Below are 15817 nucleotides of genomic sequence, written 5' to 3' on the forward strand. Positions count from 1 at the left end.
TACACAGCGTTTTACATATATATTGTACATTCACATCAGTCCCTAACCCTCAAGGGGCGTACAATCTAAAGTCCCTAACTCACATTCATACATACATGGGCCAATTTGACAGGGGCCAATTCACCTACCAGCATGTCTTTGGAGTGAGGGAGGACATGCAAACTCCAGGCAGGTGGTGCCGTGGTTGGGATTCAAACCAACAACCCTAGTACTGCCATGCGGAAGTGCTAGCCATTTAGCCACTGTGCTGCCCTGTTTGATGGGCGATTTACATTATCTTCTTGTTTTTTTAACTGTTTATTTAAAATAGATCTATTTTTAAATCCTAGTCTCAACTGCTGGATCTGTTTTAGATCCTGGGCTCAACAATCCATTATTTTTAGATGATGGACTCAACTATTCAGTCTATTTTTAGATCCTGAGCTCAACTGGTCGATCCATTTTTAAATCCTGGGCTCAGCTATGCGATTAATTTTTAAATACTGGACTCAAATATTTAGTCTATTTTTAGATCCTGGGCTTAATTGTTTGATCTAACAGTTGAGCCCAAAATTTAAAAATAGATTGAATTCTTGAGCCCAGGATTTAAAACTACATTGCACAATTTGAGCCCAGGATCTAAAAACAGATTGAACAGTGTATTTAAAAATAGATCTAACAGTTGAGCCCACGATTTAAAAATAGATCAAACCGTGGAACCCAGGATCTAAAAATAGACCAGATAGTTGAGCCCAGTATTTAAAAATAGATCAAACAGTGGAGACCAGGATTTAAAACTAGATCAAACAGCAGAACTCAGCATATAAAAATAGGTCAAACTGTTGAGCTTTGACTGTGGAGTGCTTTGTAGGAGGACAAGGTATGCGTTTCGTGCGGGCTCACCCTATGACTAAGTGCCTAGCACGAAACGTGCCGGGGGGGGCTACAGCAACTGAGGCGTTACACAACCGCTGGTGGCCATCCTGAACTTTTATGGTCAGTGTATTTTCTTTCCTTTGTTTATGTTATCGGTGGAATAAACTACCCCTCAATGCAGTATCACGCTATGTGGTGTCCTTCATTGGGCTCTCCTTGTGAGTGCCGTCATTTGCAGAGCACTCTTTAGTAATGACCCAACGCAGTGATACACACTAAGGGACCCCAGAGAACCTTACGCAGACATGACCAGACGCTGTGACATCTGCCTAAAGATCCTGTGTTATGTGGACAGCACAGTGGCTAAATGGTTAGCAGTTCCGCCTGGCAGTACTCGGGTCATTGGTTCGAATCCCAGCCATGGCACCACCTGTCTGGCGTTTGCATGTTCTCCCTGTGTCTGCGTGGGTTTCCTCCGGGTACTCCGGTTTCCTCCCACACTCCAAAGACATGCTGGTAGGTTAATTGGATCCTGTCTAAATTGGCCCTAATATGTGTATGAATGTAAGTTAGGGACCTTAGATTGTACACCCCTTGAGGGTTAGGGACTGATGTGAATGTACAATATATATGTGTAAAGCGCTGCATAAATTGACAGCGCTATATAAGTACCTGAAATAAATAAATGTGGACCTGGCTGAATCCGGGACAGATGACCTGAGCATACCTGATGAGACAGGATAATATCTCAAATGTGTGTTTATAGTGCACTTCTGGTGAGTGCGCATTTTGCTTATCTAATCACGGCATCTGGCACCCTTGGATTTATTACCCGCACACGGATATTGTGATCTTGAAAGGATCCTCACGTCTCTTTTTGGGACATTTATCACCATCTATTATCACCTGATGGTGATACATTTCATGGAGCATAAGATTTCTCTATATATTTTATATTTTTATGCATATGTTCTTTTAGGCTATCTTGGATGATTAAATATGTACTGATCACTTTGCACTTTTATATGCATATGTTTTAGCGCTGCACCTTTTCTATCAAGATATGCCCCTGCATCTGTTGTGTCACACAAAAAAATGTCCCTGAATCAGTGGTGTCACTGGAAGGAAAAATGTCCCTAAGTTGGTGTTGTGATTGGAAGAAAAAATGACCCGTTTTGTCCGTGTCAGTCTGACTTGGTGTTGGGTGGTATAAAGGAAGGAGGGGAGCTGGGAAGGGGGGGGCTCTGTGGGGTGCATTTAACTAAGGGGTCCTGTGTGACTCTGGGGGAGGCCGGGTGGCTATGTTAGGGAGAGGGGAACTCTGGGGCTAACTTGCTCCCTTTACCCTCTTGTCACTTTTATTTTAGACCTCCTCAGTGTGGTCACCAAAAGTGAAGACTGCTCTTTCTTTTTCATGACAAAGGGGAGAGAGGGAGAAGGGCCCACCCTGCCTTCTCCCTCCCACCTACATTAGACTGCTGTTGGAGAAAGTAGAGAGTGTAATCCTCCCTAAAGCAGGTGCTATGCACTCTTTTCTTCATGACAGGAGTGATGACAGTTATCTGATTGTAAGAGCTTACATTCTCAAAGAGTAATCCTCTCCTGCGTTTTTACACACCCGTTCCATCAGATTGGTGGTCATTTTGGCACTGAGCTTCTGTGTAGCCCAGTTGTATAAGGCCACCACCTGGTCTTCTCTGCAAGCTTTTCCAGACGTTTACCAGGTGGACATCCAATCTCCTGCTGGTGCAGCTTTTGGTTGCAAGGTTCTTGCAGTGGCTGTCCATGGTTGGGTCTTCTGACCCTTGTTGTTGGGCCTGTTGGCTTAGTTCTATTTGCCTCTTCGTTGCCCAATTAATTAGTTCATTGCTTGGGGCGTTCCATGGTAAATGAATATTCCGCCCGTGTTCTGTGCTGTATGATTAAGATCAAAGGAATTTTTACTTACCTGTAAATTCTATATAATAAAGTACATTACAGGATACAAAAAACCTAAACTCAACTTGTTACTCTGCATTGCTTGCTTTGAAACTGAGGACTCAGACTGGGGTACCCAAGTGGCGTGTCCTTTAAAGCTTTAAGCTTTACCAATGCCTACTGACCTGAAGGTACATGCCTATAACCCATGGTTTATAAACATTCTGCCTCTGTCCTGCACTGTACTCCAAGATATGGAATATACAGGTAAGTTAAAGTTCTTCTTTTTTTTATATAGAAAATTAGATATAGCTAACAAAATGAAGAATTCGGAGCAAATAAGTTACACCTGTGAAATGAACGGCTGAATTCTTCTGAATATTTTTAGGGCTTTCAGAATATTTGTTACAGTGATGGGTTGTTGTTTTTTTTTAACCCTGTGCAGGGACACTTTGGGAAAGTAAGCCTGTATTGCTATGATCCAAACAACGATGGGACAGGGGAGATGGTGGCTGTGAAATCGCTAAAGTCAGGCTGCAGTCAGCAGCTGGAAACCAGCTGGAAAGGAGAAATTAAGATTCTGAAGACCCTTTACCATGAAAACATTGTCAAGTACAAGGGATGCTGCAGTGAGCAAGGTATGTGCGCATTTCTGATCACAGGCATGTTACAGCTTTCTGTTGGCTTTCCTTAAAGGTGAATTCCAACCTTAGATTCAGGTGGCAGTTTACTACAATCATTTCACTGAATGTTCTATTCACCCAACCCACCTAAATAGCACTGCGCCTCAAATTCAGTTGCTTATGTTTATTAGAAGAAGATTTCCTTAGCAGAGGTGACATTGACACTGCAGCCTCTGTAGTATTTGTCTGTATAAAAAACAAAGGTAAGGTAAGCAATGAAGCAGTGGTCTCCAAACTTTGGCCCGAGGGCCGAATACGGACCTCCACTTGTCTTTATCTAGCCCTTAGGTAGCTGTTTCTCCCATTGACATTAACAATGGGGCAACATTTTTCCCACTGACACCAATGATGGGACACCATTCCTCCCACTAACAGCAATGATGGGGACACCATTCCTCCCACTAACAGCAATGATGGGGACACCATTCCTCCCACTAACAGCAATGATGGGGACACCATTCCTCCCACTAACAGCAATGATGGGACACCATTCCTCCCACTAACGGCAATGATGGGACACCATTCCTCCCACTAACGGCAATGATGGGACACCATTCCTCCCACTAACGGCAATGATGGGACACCATTCCTCCCACTAACGGCAATGATGGGACACCATTCCTCCCACTAACGGCAATGATGGGACACCATTCCTCCCACTAACGGCAATGATGGGACACCATTCCTCCCACTAACAGCAATGATGGGACACCATTCCTCCCACTAACGGCAATGATGGGACACCATTCCTCCCACTAACGGCAATGATGGGACACCATTCCTCCCACTAACGGCAATGATGGGACACCATTCCTCCCACTAACGGCAATGATGGGACACCATTCCTCCCACTAACGGCAATGATGGGACACCATTCCTCCCACTAACGGCAATGATGGGACACCATTCCTCCCACTAACGGCAATGATGGGACACCATTCCTCACACTAACGGCAATGATAGGGCACCATTCCTCCCACTAACAGCAATGATGGCACACTATTCTTCCTACTGACACCACTGATGGGGCACTATTCCTTCCACTGACATGACACAAATGATGGGGCACTATTCCTCTTATGGACACCAGTGATGGGACGCTATTTCTCTCATGTACACCAATGATGAGGCATGGTTACTGGCACCAGGATATGGACACCAGGACATGTTATGAGGCACTGTTCCTTCCACTGACACCACTGATGGAGCACTATTCCTCCCACTGATATCAGCAATGGGGCACTATTCCTCTCATGGACACCAATGATGGGACAATATTCATCTCACTGACACCAATGATGGGGCATTGTTACTGACACCAGGACATTTTCTACTCCCACTGGAACAGTCCAGTACCTCTAAAGTCTGAAAGGGTAATAAACTGGCCCTTTTTTTGGAAGGTTTAGAGATCCCTCCGGTAGACAAATGGAGTTTGTCAATTATAGTGGCAACTCAAGACAACCCTGTGAGATTATTAAAAATGGAGCTGAAAGATCCCTGCAGTGGAAGAGGTAGTTTATTAACGTGAAGCACCTTTTTTATAGGCCATCAGTTGAGACTGAACCAGCTGATATTAATTTGCACTGACAAGGGGCGGGATTGCTTTCTAATTACTGATAGATTTGTAGCCTTTTTGCACCTCCTTTCGTGCGTTCAATACTTTTTCCATTTTATAACATAACTACATTTCTGAACGTATTTGTTTTGGTTTCTTTGTATGTATGGATTGCATGGGCTGTTACCGACATGTTGTGAAAATGTCATGTCAATAGCACCTTTAGAAATATATTTACTGAGAAAAACGGTGATGAGTTCAATACTTCTTTTACCCGCTGTATATGTGGAAGCTGCAGTGCCAGTGGCAAGGCTTCTCTGTATACTGCGGTCCTAACTCTATATTTTTGAGGGTCCCCAAGCACATATAACAGTGAATAAATTAAAGGCAAGTTTTCCTGGAGGAAGTCCACCCCTCCTTAAAGACAGAGGGACACACGGACGCCCAGCAAGTGCTCAGTGGCAGCTGAAGGCATCCAATGTGTCCCCACACAAAAACGGAGAACCAGCTATACAAACAGATGGCAACTACCCTAATTTATGCGTGGACCAAATTTGTGGATGTTTTTGACCTAGTCAGTGAATGATACAACTATATGTGGGCATTGTAAAGTTTCAGTTTAATTTTCTAGGTGGGTGCAATACCTTACCAGATAAGTGTTTGTTTTTTTTTGGGGGGGGGGGGGTTCCAGGCATCCAGGTGATTGTGGCAGCATAAACCCTTTTTAATTCTGTAGTACTGAAATGATTGTGTCTTTGTTTGTAGGAGATAAGATTGTCCAGCTGATAATGGAGTATGTCCCTCTGGGGAGTCTGCGGGATTACCTACCCAAACACAACGTGAGCCTTGCTCAAATATTACTCTTTGCCCAGCAGATCTGTGAGGTAAGCTCTTGCTCTGTCATGTACTATGGACATTATGGGGTTTATTTACTAAAGCTGGAGAGTCCAAAATCAGACTCCCTTCTGCGTAGAAACCAATCCGCTTCCAGGTTTCATTGCCAAAGCTTCATTGAACAAGCTGAGGTTAGAAGCTGATTGGTTTCTATGCAGAAGGGAGTCTGATTTTGGACTCTCCAGCTTTAGTAAATAAACCCCTATGTGACACAGCCATTATGGTGATACATATTTCTTTTTCTGTGTCATAGGGGATGGCTTACCTCCACTCCCAGCATTACATACACCGTGATCTGGCTGCACGAAATGTTTTGGTGGAGAATGAGAATGTGGTAAAGATTGGGGACTTTGGACTGGCCAAAGCGGTACCTGAAGGCCATGAATATTACAGAGTAAGGGAGGACGGTGACAGCCCTGTGTTCTGGTAAGGATCTCCTCATTACCCAATGCAGAGTTCTTGCTTAGTTATATTGACAGTATTGAAATAGACAGAAGCATTGGGGGAGATGTACTGAAACTGGAGCGCTCAGAATCTGGTGCAGCTGTGCATGGTAGCCAATGAGCTTCCAACTTCCGCTTGTTCAATTAAGCTTTGACAATAAAACCTGGAAGCTGTTTCTGTGTAGAATTGCACCAGATTACGCTCCAGTTTCAGTAAATCCCCCCCATTGACTGCAATGCAGGAGGGATGTGATTGTGGATGTTCACTGTTGGAAGGTTATTCGTCAGTAATGTTAAAGACAACAAACCTCACACAACAGCCAGCCATGTTCTCAGTTCAGCCACACAAGCCTTCCTAGAAGAGGAGAATGTTGTACAAACATGACTTTGCTTTTTGGTACCTATAGAAAGGGCACTGGCAATATCTGAAGGAAAACGGTTCTAATTGGTTTAGAAAAACAATCTTGGTTGTCTAAACCTTCCCCTGAACAGACCTTGGCCAAAAGTAAAGACCAATAGACATTTGAGCAACCAGATCAGACAAGTGTTCTTGTTTGTAGATACAAATTTAAAGCTAAACTCCAGGCAAACCAGTAAATACACAGATGACACATATATAGAGGAGCTGTTTTAGGCCAAAAGATGTGTTATCTACAGAGAAAAAGTGTAAGCTGTAGGTAGCCTCCCTGGCGGTATTCCTGAGTGTAGCTCGGGGTAAAATTTCAGCTTCACAAGCGGTAACCCCGAGCTACACTCGGGAATACACTGCAGCGTTGCTCTGGGATCTCTTCTGCACTTACCTTGTCCTGCTCTCCCGCGATGTTCCTCCTGCAGTGTCCCCTGTAATGTCCTCCGGCAGATGCCGGCATCTGTCATCCGGGTTCCGTTCCCTGCGACGTTGGGATGGAACGGCGGGAAATTTATAAATGACAAAAAGTGACATTCACTAAATACACTAAAATCACATAGTAGAACATTACTGTATCAAACCATTTCACATACATTTTGTCCCGAGTGCTTTGTCCTGTGCCCTGCCTGCATTTTTACTGTTCTTTCTGCCTGGAAACTGAGAAATGTCCATGGCGTCCAAAAAGCGTCCCTTTACATCAAAAGCAGTTTTAGATCAGCTAGAGAGCAGCGATAGTAAATCCGAACCACTTGCAGAATTGAGTGATAATGATTCGTGGGGGAAATTCGTCATCAGACACTGAAAACGATTTTGCAACTTTGCTCAGTGATGTGCGAACTTGGCGCTATATTTCAAATTTCAGTGTTTTTGGTTTGATTACATTATTGAATTAAATTTATTATTTTTTATGATTATTTATTAAATTATAATTTATAAATTCGGGTTTCAAATTTTAACATACCCGGGATGTTTACTAGACTCTTGTTCGGACAGATTTCAGTGAGTTATTCCTAAAAATTACAGGTCTACAATAAAAAAAATACATATTTCCATGCAAAAAAATGTACCGATTTGAGCACAGAAATATGGACATAATCAGACTGCTAGGGAGGTTAACAAGGAAGCTCTGAGGTTGTTCAGTAGGCCATGCCAAAGACGTCGCTGCATTCATCTTGTTGTTGGTACTTTACATAGGACGCTGTGCCCTCTGTCTCTTGTCCTCCAGGTACGCCACTGAATGTCTTAAAGAATGTAAGTTCTTCTATGCCTCAGATGTCTGGTCTTTTGGGGTGACTCTGTATGAACTTCTGACTCGCTGTGACTCTTACCTTAGCCCCCCTGCCGTGAGTACATCACTTCACCTTTACTGGTTCTGCATTACCATCTCGATGCCATGTTGTTGGACCCACATTGATGCCTGCCTACATTTTCTCCTCTTCTATCCTCCTTCATTCTAGAAATTCATAGAGATGATTGGTGTCACTCAGGGACAGATGACAGTAGTTCGACTGATTGATCTGCTGGATCGAGGTCAAAGGTTGCCATGCCCAAGTGACTGCCCTATGGAGGTAAAACCAAAAATCCCAGCATCCCATCACACTATCATCCATTTGTTTTCTACTAGTCTACAGCATATGTGATGAATTGGGGGGTAGCTTCACGCTGCATTCGATGCTAAAGAATCTTGTGGAACACACTCTTCAAGAGTTTCCTATCAAGAGAAGCCAACACGGCAATTAGCATTCAGGCCACCTCTATGCACACACCCAGATGTGAAGTTTGTACGGAGCTGTTGACTACAGTGTACACTTTTAGACCAATATCTGCAGGTATTTTGTAGGAGAAAAAAGCTTCCTGAGATAAGCTGCAGTCCGAACAACCCCCATACTAAATGCATACTACATTTTGTATGTGGTTCTAAAAGTCTTAGGGTTTTTTATGTTAATTCATTCTCTGCATCAAAGATATAAAAAAAACCCAAAAAAACAAACCACCTGTGCCATAGCTTCCCCCAGCCCCGCTTTTTCTTACCTGAGCTGGACCTCACTCCAGCGTTATGCCTGAGAGCAGCGGCTCTCACTGCTCTCTCCTTCCTTACAGGGCAGATTGATAAGCGCAGCCATTGGTTTCTGCTGCTTTCAATCTTATTCTGTGATGTGGGAGGCAGGACCGAGCTGCACTGTCAGTGTATATAGATGCAGGCAGCGTGGCTTGGCATTGATCCCACAACAAGTGCCCCCATAGGAAGCTGCTTCCTATGGGGTACTTGCTGAAGAGGTGGAGCCAGGAGCCGCCAATAGGGGACCCCAGAAGAGGAAGAAAAAAAAAGGTTTACAATCACTTGAATTCAAATGAACTGCTTACCATCCACCCTATAGCAGATATACTGCTACAAGGAGGCACGGGTGCACAAAATCACGTGTATATATACATGTGAATTTGCATTACTGGTTAGGGGCCGCCATTCGCAGCCGCAGCTGTCAATCACCAGGTCCCAGTCGGTGATTACTCGTCAGTGCTTGGTGATTGCCAAGGATCTCCTCCGATAGAGGGGAGAAGTGTATGTAAACAAAACAGTCCTCCTCTCTCGTCTGTTCGTGCACACTGCTTTGAAAGGCTGTGCACAACACAGCCATGCAAAGCTGTGTGCTTACAGTGCAGCACACGAAAACAGCCCCATAGTAAAACACACCCAGCACACAGTTAACCCTTTGATCGCCTCAGATGGTAACCTGCCCAGTGTCATTAGTACAGTGTCGGTGCTTTTTATTGATTTTACTGATCACTGTATTGGTGTAACTGGGAATGTCAGTGACACCAAGTCAGTTCCCCCCAGTGTCAGAATGCCCGCCGCAGTCCTGCAAATGTTGCTGATCGCCGCCATTACTAGTAAAAATTAAAAAAAACTCACTATATCTACCACCGCTATAACTTTCACGTAAACCAATTAATTTAAATGTATTGGGATTTTTTTAGCAGACGTCGCAGAATACATTTTGGCCTAAATTTATGACGAAATATGATTTTTACATTTTATTTACTGCACGTTTAATAGCAGAAAGTCAAAAATATTAAAAAAAAATTTTTGTAAAAAAAACTATAACACAAATAATAGAAAACACAGGCGATCAAATGCCACCAAAAGAAAGCTCAATTTGTGGGGGGAAAAAAAAGGACGTAAATTTAATTTGGGCGCAGCGTTGCATGACCGTGCAATTGTCAGTTAAATTAATGCAGTACTGTAACGCAAAAAATGGCCTAGTCAGGAAGGGGGATAAATCCTCTGGAGGGCAAGTGGTTAATAGAAAAATTAGACCTATATGGTAACGCTCGCACCATTTACAGCAAAGTGACAGTGTCTGTGTAAACACCAACCCAACGATTCTATGCTCACCCCTTCAGTGCTCCCCCAACTTTTCCTCTTTTGCCACAACCTCCAATCTCCCCAGTGTTAGCTGGTGTCGGAGCTCAGGAATTGGTGAACACGTGGCCGTACCCTCCATATCTAAGCCCAATTCTAACTAGCTCTACATTTCACAGTAAATTGCTTCAAGAGCTAGAACAGTGTTCCCATGCTCAGAATGTTAGTGTATTTATAATGATTAATCATTTAGATTTTAATCCTGTTTTCTTTTGTCTCAACAGATTTACAAACTGATGAAGGACTGCTGGGAGACAGAAGCCAATTTCCGGCCCTCTTTTCCTAATCTTATCCCCATTCTGAAATCTTTCCATGCCACATACAGCACACCCGCCCCATCTGTGTTCAGTGTGTGCTGATGAAATGGTGCGTATCCCAGGGAATGTGACCTATAGGCTTTACTATACCAGGGTGATTTAAAAAGCACAAATTATATTGACGGTGGTGCTAAGCCTTCCTTGGGCGGAAGGAAAGAAAATCGCTCTATTCCCCCATCCATACAGTCAGTACTGATGGGAGAATCTCTCCTGCAGTGATATTGTGTTCTGCCAGTGGGGAGCCTTCCCTGCCGGCAGAACACAATGATTAGTGTTGCCAGCTAAAGCCGTTGGCACTAGGTGTTGTAGGAAAAACTCCACAGGCTGGCTGTACACAAGTCGATTGACTTGTGTACAACCAGGGTGCCCATATGTGGATCGAAATTCACCTGGTCCCTGCTGAACCGGCTGAATTTCGATCCATGAATGGCAGGTTTAAGTCCACCTTTCTGACTATGTTTCAGGTTAGTCTTGTTTAGGATTTAACCACTTGCCGTCCAGCCGCTGTATATAAACGGCCGGAAGGTGGCAGTCCATAAATGGCGCCCCCCATTCTGGACTGTGCGCGCTCCCTGGGAGCGTGCAGCACCGCGATCTGGTGCCCGCTGTGTCCTCCGGACACAGTGGAACACCGATCGTCGTACGGGACCTCTGTGTTAGGTCCTGATCACATGATCACTGATTGGCCAATCAGTGATCACATGAAGAGTAGTAAGCAAGATGTCACTTCTGACATCATTGCTTACTACGTATGAAATCTGTGAATGATCACAGAGGTCACATGGCACAAGGCTATTCACAACAGCCTTGTACCATGTGACAAGCTGTGACCAATCACAGCTTTCACAGTAGTTCTCAATGGCTGCAAGAATGCAGCCAGAGAGAAGGAGAAATTATTGCTTTTATAGCCTTTATGGGTGTAAAAGCAATCAGTGTAAAAACAAAATCTTCATCACCCCCCACAAGTAGTACAGTGTCACCATGGTGACACTGTACTGCTAGGGTGACAGTATGTAGAAAAAAAAACCATAAATAATATAATAAAACAAAAATGTATAAACTAATTTGTGGGTTTTTTTTTTTTACTAAAAAGATACCTGAATACATTTTGGCCAAGATTTATGATGAAATATTATTTATTTGCAAAATTTTAGAAGAAAAACACTTTTTTTCAAAATTTTTGGACTTTTTCATTTATATAGCAAAAAAAAGAAAAATCCCAGTGGTGAATAAATACCACCAAAATAAAGCTTTATCTGTCTCAAAAAATGCAAAAAAAATCATATGGGTACAGTGTTGCATGACCGCGCAATTGTCCTTCAAAGTGTGATAGCGCTGAAAATTGGCCTGGGCAGGAAGGGGGTGAAAGTGTCCAGACTTGAAGTGATTAAAATATAGTCAAAATCTTCAGCACCCCATCCTCAAAACTCCACTTGAATCACAGTTTTTTTTTTTCTCTCTGCGTCAATTTTGCATTTTTTAGCCAGAGTTATGCTGCCACATTTACATGAATGGACAGTGGACAGAAAAAGGCAGGAATACCTAGTCAGGAATTACCCCTCCCAGCTCAGCTAAGCCTCCATTTTTAGCCAGTGTTCTTCGGGTCAGGGAACGTGGTCAAGTTGCTAATCACCATTCTGGAACTTTGGGCAATTGGGCTGGCTCACTTACACTGGTCTGTCTGCCACAGGGCCCTGTCAGGGTTTAGTTCGATTCTGCCATGGCTGTGGCATACTTTAACCATCAAGGATGGACAAAAAGAGCTGGGAGGGGTTATGCCTATGCCCATTCACCTGAATGTGGCATCATAACCCAAGTAGTCATATATATGAAGTTCTTTTGCGTCCTGTGATGTATTCCTAGAAAAGTATTTTACAGGTAAAGCAGAAATGCACATTTTGTAATTTGGCGTGACTGTGATTGGCTCCTCCTGTACAGCCGTGAAAAAGGGTCTGTAAATGAAAGACTACTAGTCCCATCGGCGACCACTGCAGGGGGACTCATAGAGAACATAGAACACAAGTTGAGTGATGTCACTGCTTTTGTAGTCCATTGATTACTTCCTCTAGCCCACGCAGTACAGTCATGGCGCAGGAGGAATAGTCTGCAGGAGCCTGTGCATTGCACCCACAATTCACTGATCGCAGTTTCAGTTCTTTGCTGGCTCCAATCCAAAAGTGTAATAAATGTACATGTTTTTTTTCTTTTTTTCAATATGGGTACATTTAATAATTTGTACATTAGCTGAATATACCTTTAATGCCATTCATTTAGATTGGATGTCTGTGTACAAGACGTCTGGCCATGTATCCCTAATGGAACACTACTTTTGTTAGAGAAATCAATTTGTAAAGCAGAACTGCAGTTAAAACAATTATACCCAGAAATTTGCTGTATAGACGAAAGAAACAGGTTTACTTTAATGCGAACCCCTGATGCAGCACATACATACATCCCTTTACTCCTTCCATGTTACTTTTAGTATGGGGGAGCATATGACACACTCCTCTTTCTCCCATGTGACAGCACTGGTGCTTAGTGATTGGCTATTTAGGCACTTAGTGATGTCATATGGGGATGGGATGCTGTGTAAGCTCCAAGTCATAACACAGTAATGAGGAGAAATCTCTTCAGCAGAGTCCCAGATAGCAGTAAAAACTCAGCAGGGGTTCTGATCCTTCCCATTCTATCCAATCTTTAAAAATAAAAAAAAAACCATGGGCTAAAGTAACACTTTAACCTCTTTACAACCGTGCCGAATGACAGCTACAGTGCGGTTGTCCAGTTCTGGGAGGGCGCACACCCGGCGCTGTCAGTGATCACTGTGTCCATAGGATCACATGACTAGGTAAAAGGCTAACCACAGCGGCCTTTTACCATGTGATCAGCTGTGTCCAATGACACAGCAGATCACAAAGTAAATACAGTTTCCGGTTTTCGGCAGCATTTTCCTCACTCTGTCACAGCGTAAGGAAAGTACTGCTGATAACTGGAAAATGTCACAGAGGACATCTGCACTTATAATCAGGGCACTGATTATCAGTGCCGCCTATCCATGCCCAGCAGTGCCACCCATCATTGCCCAGCAGTGCCACCCATCAGTGCTGTCCAGCAGTTGTGCCCATCAGTTCTGTCAGTCAGTGCCACCAGTCACTGCTGCCCATTATTGCAGCCTGTCAGTGCCCATCAGTGCTCATCATTGCTGCATATCAGTGCAGCATCATCAGTGCCTCTTCATCAATGTCCGCTATCAGTCCCCATCAGTGCTGCCTATCGATGCCACCCCATCATTGCTTCTTATCAGTGCTGCCTATTGATGCCACCCCATCATTGCTTCTTATCAGTGGCCATCAGTGCTGCCTATCAGTGCAGCCTCATCAACACCCACCAGTGAAAGAGGAAAATTACCTGTTTGCAAAATTGTATAATATAAAACAGAGAAAATCTTTATTTTTTTTTTTTGTTTTTTTAAAACTTTTTTGCTCTTTTTTTGTTTATAGTGCAAAAAATAAAAACCCCAGTTGTGACTAAATACCATCAAAAGAAAGCTCTATTTGTGTGAAAAAATGATAAAAATTTCATATGGGTACATATGGAGAGTGGTTCAACTAAGAACATCAAGAAAGCTGTTTTAACCACTAGCCTACAGGGCACTTATACCCCCTTCCTGCCAATTTCCAGCTTTCAGCGCTGTCGCACTTTGAATGACAATTGCGCGGTCATGCAACACTGTACCCATATGAAATTTGTATTATTTTTTTGTGACAGAGCTTTATTTTGGTGGTATTTAATCACCTCGGGGTTTTTTATTTTTTCTTAAACCAAAAACCACTGAAAATTTTGAAAAAAAAAAAGTTTTTTCTTAGTTTTTGTTATAAAATTTTGTAAATAAGTGATTTTTCTCCTTCACTGATGTGCGCTAAAGAGGCTGCAGTGATGGACACTGATAGGCTGCACTGATAGGTGGCACTGATGAGGGGGCACTGTTCGGCGGCACTGACGGGCACTGATAGGTGGCACTGATTGGCATTGATAGGTAGCACTGACTGGCACTGATGGGGGACACTGAAAGGTAGCTCAGATGGGCACTGATATGTGGCATTGATGTGCACTGGTAGGCATTGAAATGTGGCTTTGCGGTTTACTGTTAGGCGTCACTGACTGGCACTGATAGGTGTCACTGATTGGCAGCACTGATAGGTGGCACTGATTGGCACTGATAGGTAGCACTGATGGACACTAAAAGGCAGCTCAGATGGGCACTGATATGTGGCATTGATGTGCACTGGTAGGCACTGAAATGTGGCTTTGCTCTGGCACTGATGGGCACTGGCACGTGGCACTGATGGACACTGACAGGTGGCACTGCTGGGGCTATACTGATAATCAAGGCACACTGATCATCAGTGCTCTGATGATCAGTGTAGATGTCCCCTCTGTGGAATGCCAATTACCGACTCTCCTCTTCTCTTGAGCTGTCAGCATAACAGCAGTAGAGAAATGCCGTTAACCGACATTTCCCTGTTTACATGTGATCAGTTGTGATTGGACACAGCTGATCAGATGACCGAGCCGACATCTTCGGCTGTTTCTGCGGATCGGTGATTGGCTGTGTCTGAGGAACACAGCGCACCGCCGATCGCCGCGCTCCCTGAGCCACGCATGCGCGGTGAGAATGGGAGGACGTCATATGATGTCCTCCCAGAACGAGAGAACCACCTTGGGTCCGTCATATTACTATATGACGGGCGGGAGGTGGTTAAATATCGGCTGAATCTGATGCTCTTGAGAAGGTCTTCATTATAACTTTAATAGGTAATAAACTGACCAAAAGACCAAAAATGTAACATATTGCAGCTTACCAGTCATTAAATGTAGAGGCTGCATTCATTTTTTCTTTTTTAGGATTTGTACCCTCTGCTTTCACCTGGTGGCCCAGCCAGTAACTTTCTGCCTTAAGGTGTCTACACTCTGAATGAAGCAGCAACAGAGACACCTTTGGACAGCATCATTGTTAATCTAAGGGGTGGGTAGTGTTAGATGGACTACCTAGTCTGTTAAAAAAACAAAAGACATACTGGATGGATCACCAGGGGAAAATAATGTAAAAAAAAAGCCTAAAAAAGAAAACAAATGCAGACACCATGTCTAAGAATTGATAATAAACTCCCATGGCTTTAAGTACCATCTCTATGCTGATGACACACAAATCTATCTTTCTACCCCTCACCTCACCCCTTCAGTCTCCTCTCACATTACTAACCTACTAAGTGACATATCGGCATGGATGTCACTCCACTTCCTCAAACTCAATCTTTCTAAA

At 43.6% G+C, this 15817-nt stretch overlaps 1 protein-coding gene across 2 annotated transcripts in view; it reads left to right on the forward strand.

Moving 5' to 3' along the window:
• TYK2 (tyrosine kinase 2) overlaps positions 1 to 15817 on the forward strand; it is a 99802-nt gene that overhangs the window by 81084 nt on the left and 2901 nt on the right. For both annotated transcript variants that reach the window (XM_089657631.1, XM_089657632.1), the window contains exons 20-25: positions 3218 to 3410; positions 5776 to 5894; positions 6158 to 6330; positions 7982 to 8099; positions 8214 to 8324; positions 10402 to 10543. In XM_089657631.1, the coding sequence (XP_089513757.1) occupies positions 3218 to 3410; positions 5776 to 5894; positions 6158 to 6330; positions 7982 to 8099; positions 8214 to 8324; positions 10402 to 10536 (849 nt within the window). In that variant the 3' untranslated portion in view covers positions 10537 to 10543. The remainder of the gene's footprint in view (positions 1 to 3217; positions 3411 to 5775; positions 5895 to 6157; positions 6331 to 7981; positions 8100 to 8213; positions 8325 to 10401; positions 10544 to 15817) is intronic.

This window comes from Staurois parvus, unplaced genomic scaffold (genome assembly GCF_062004578.1).
Source record: "Staurois parvus isolate SC_StPar_1 unplaced genomic scaffold, SC_StPar_1.0 ptg001014l, whole genome shotgun sequence".
NCBI lineage: Eukaryota > Metazoa > Chordata > Amphibia > Anura > Ranidae > Staurois > Staurois parvus.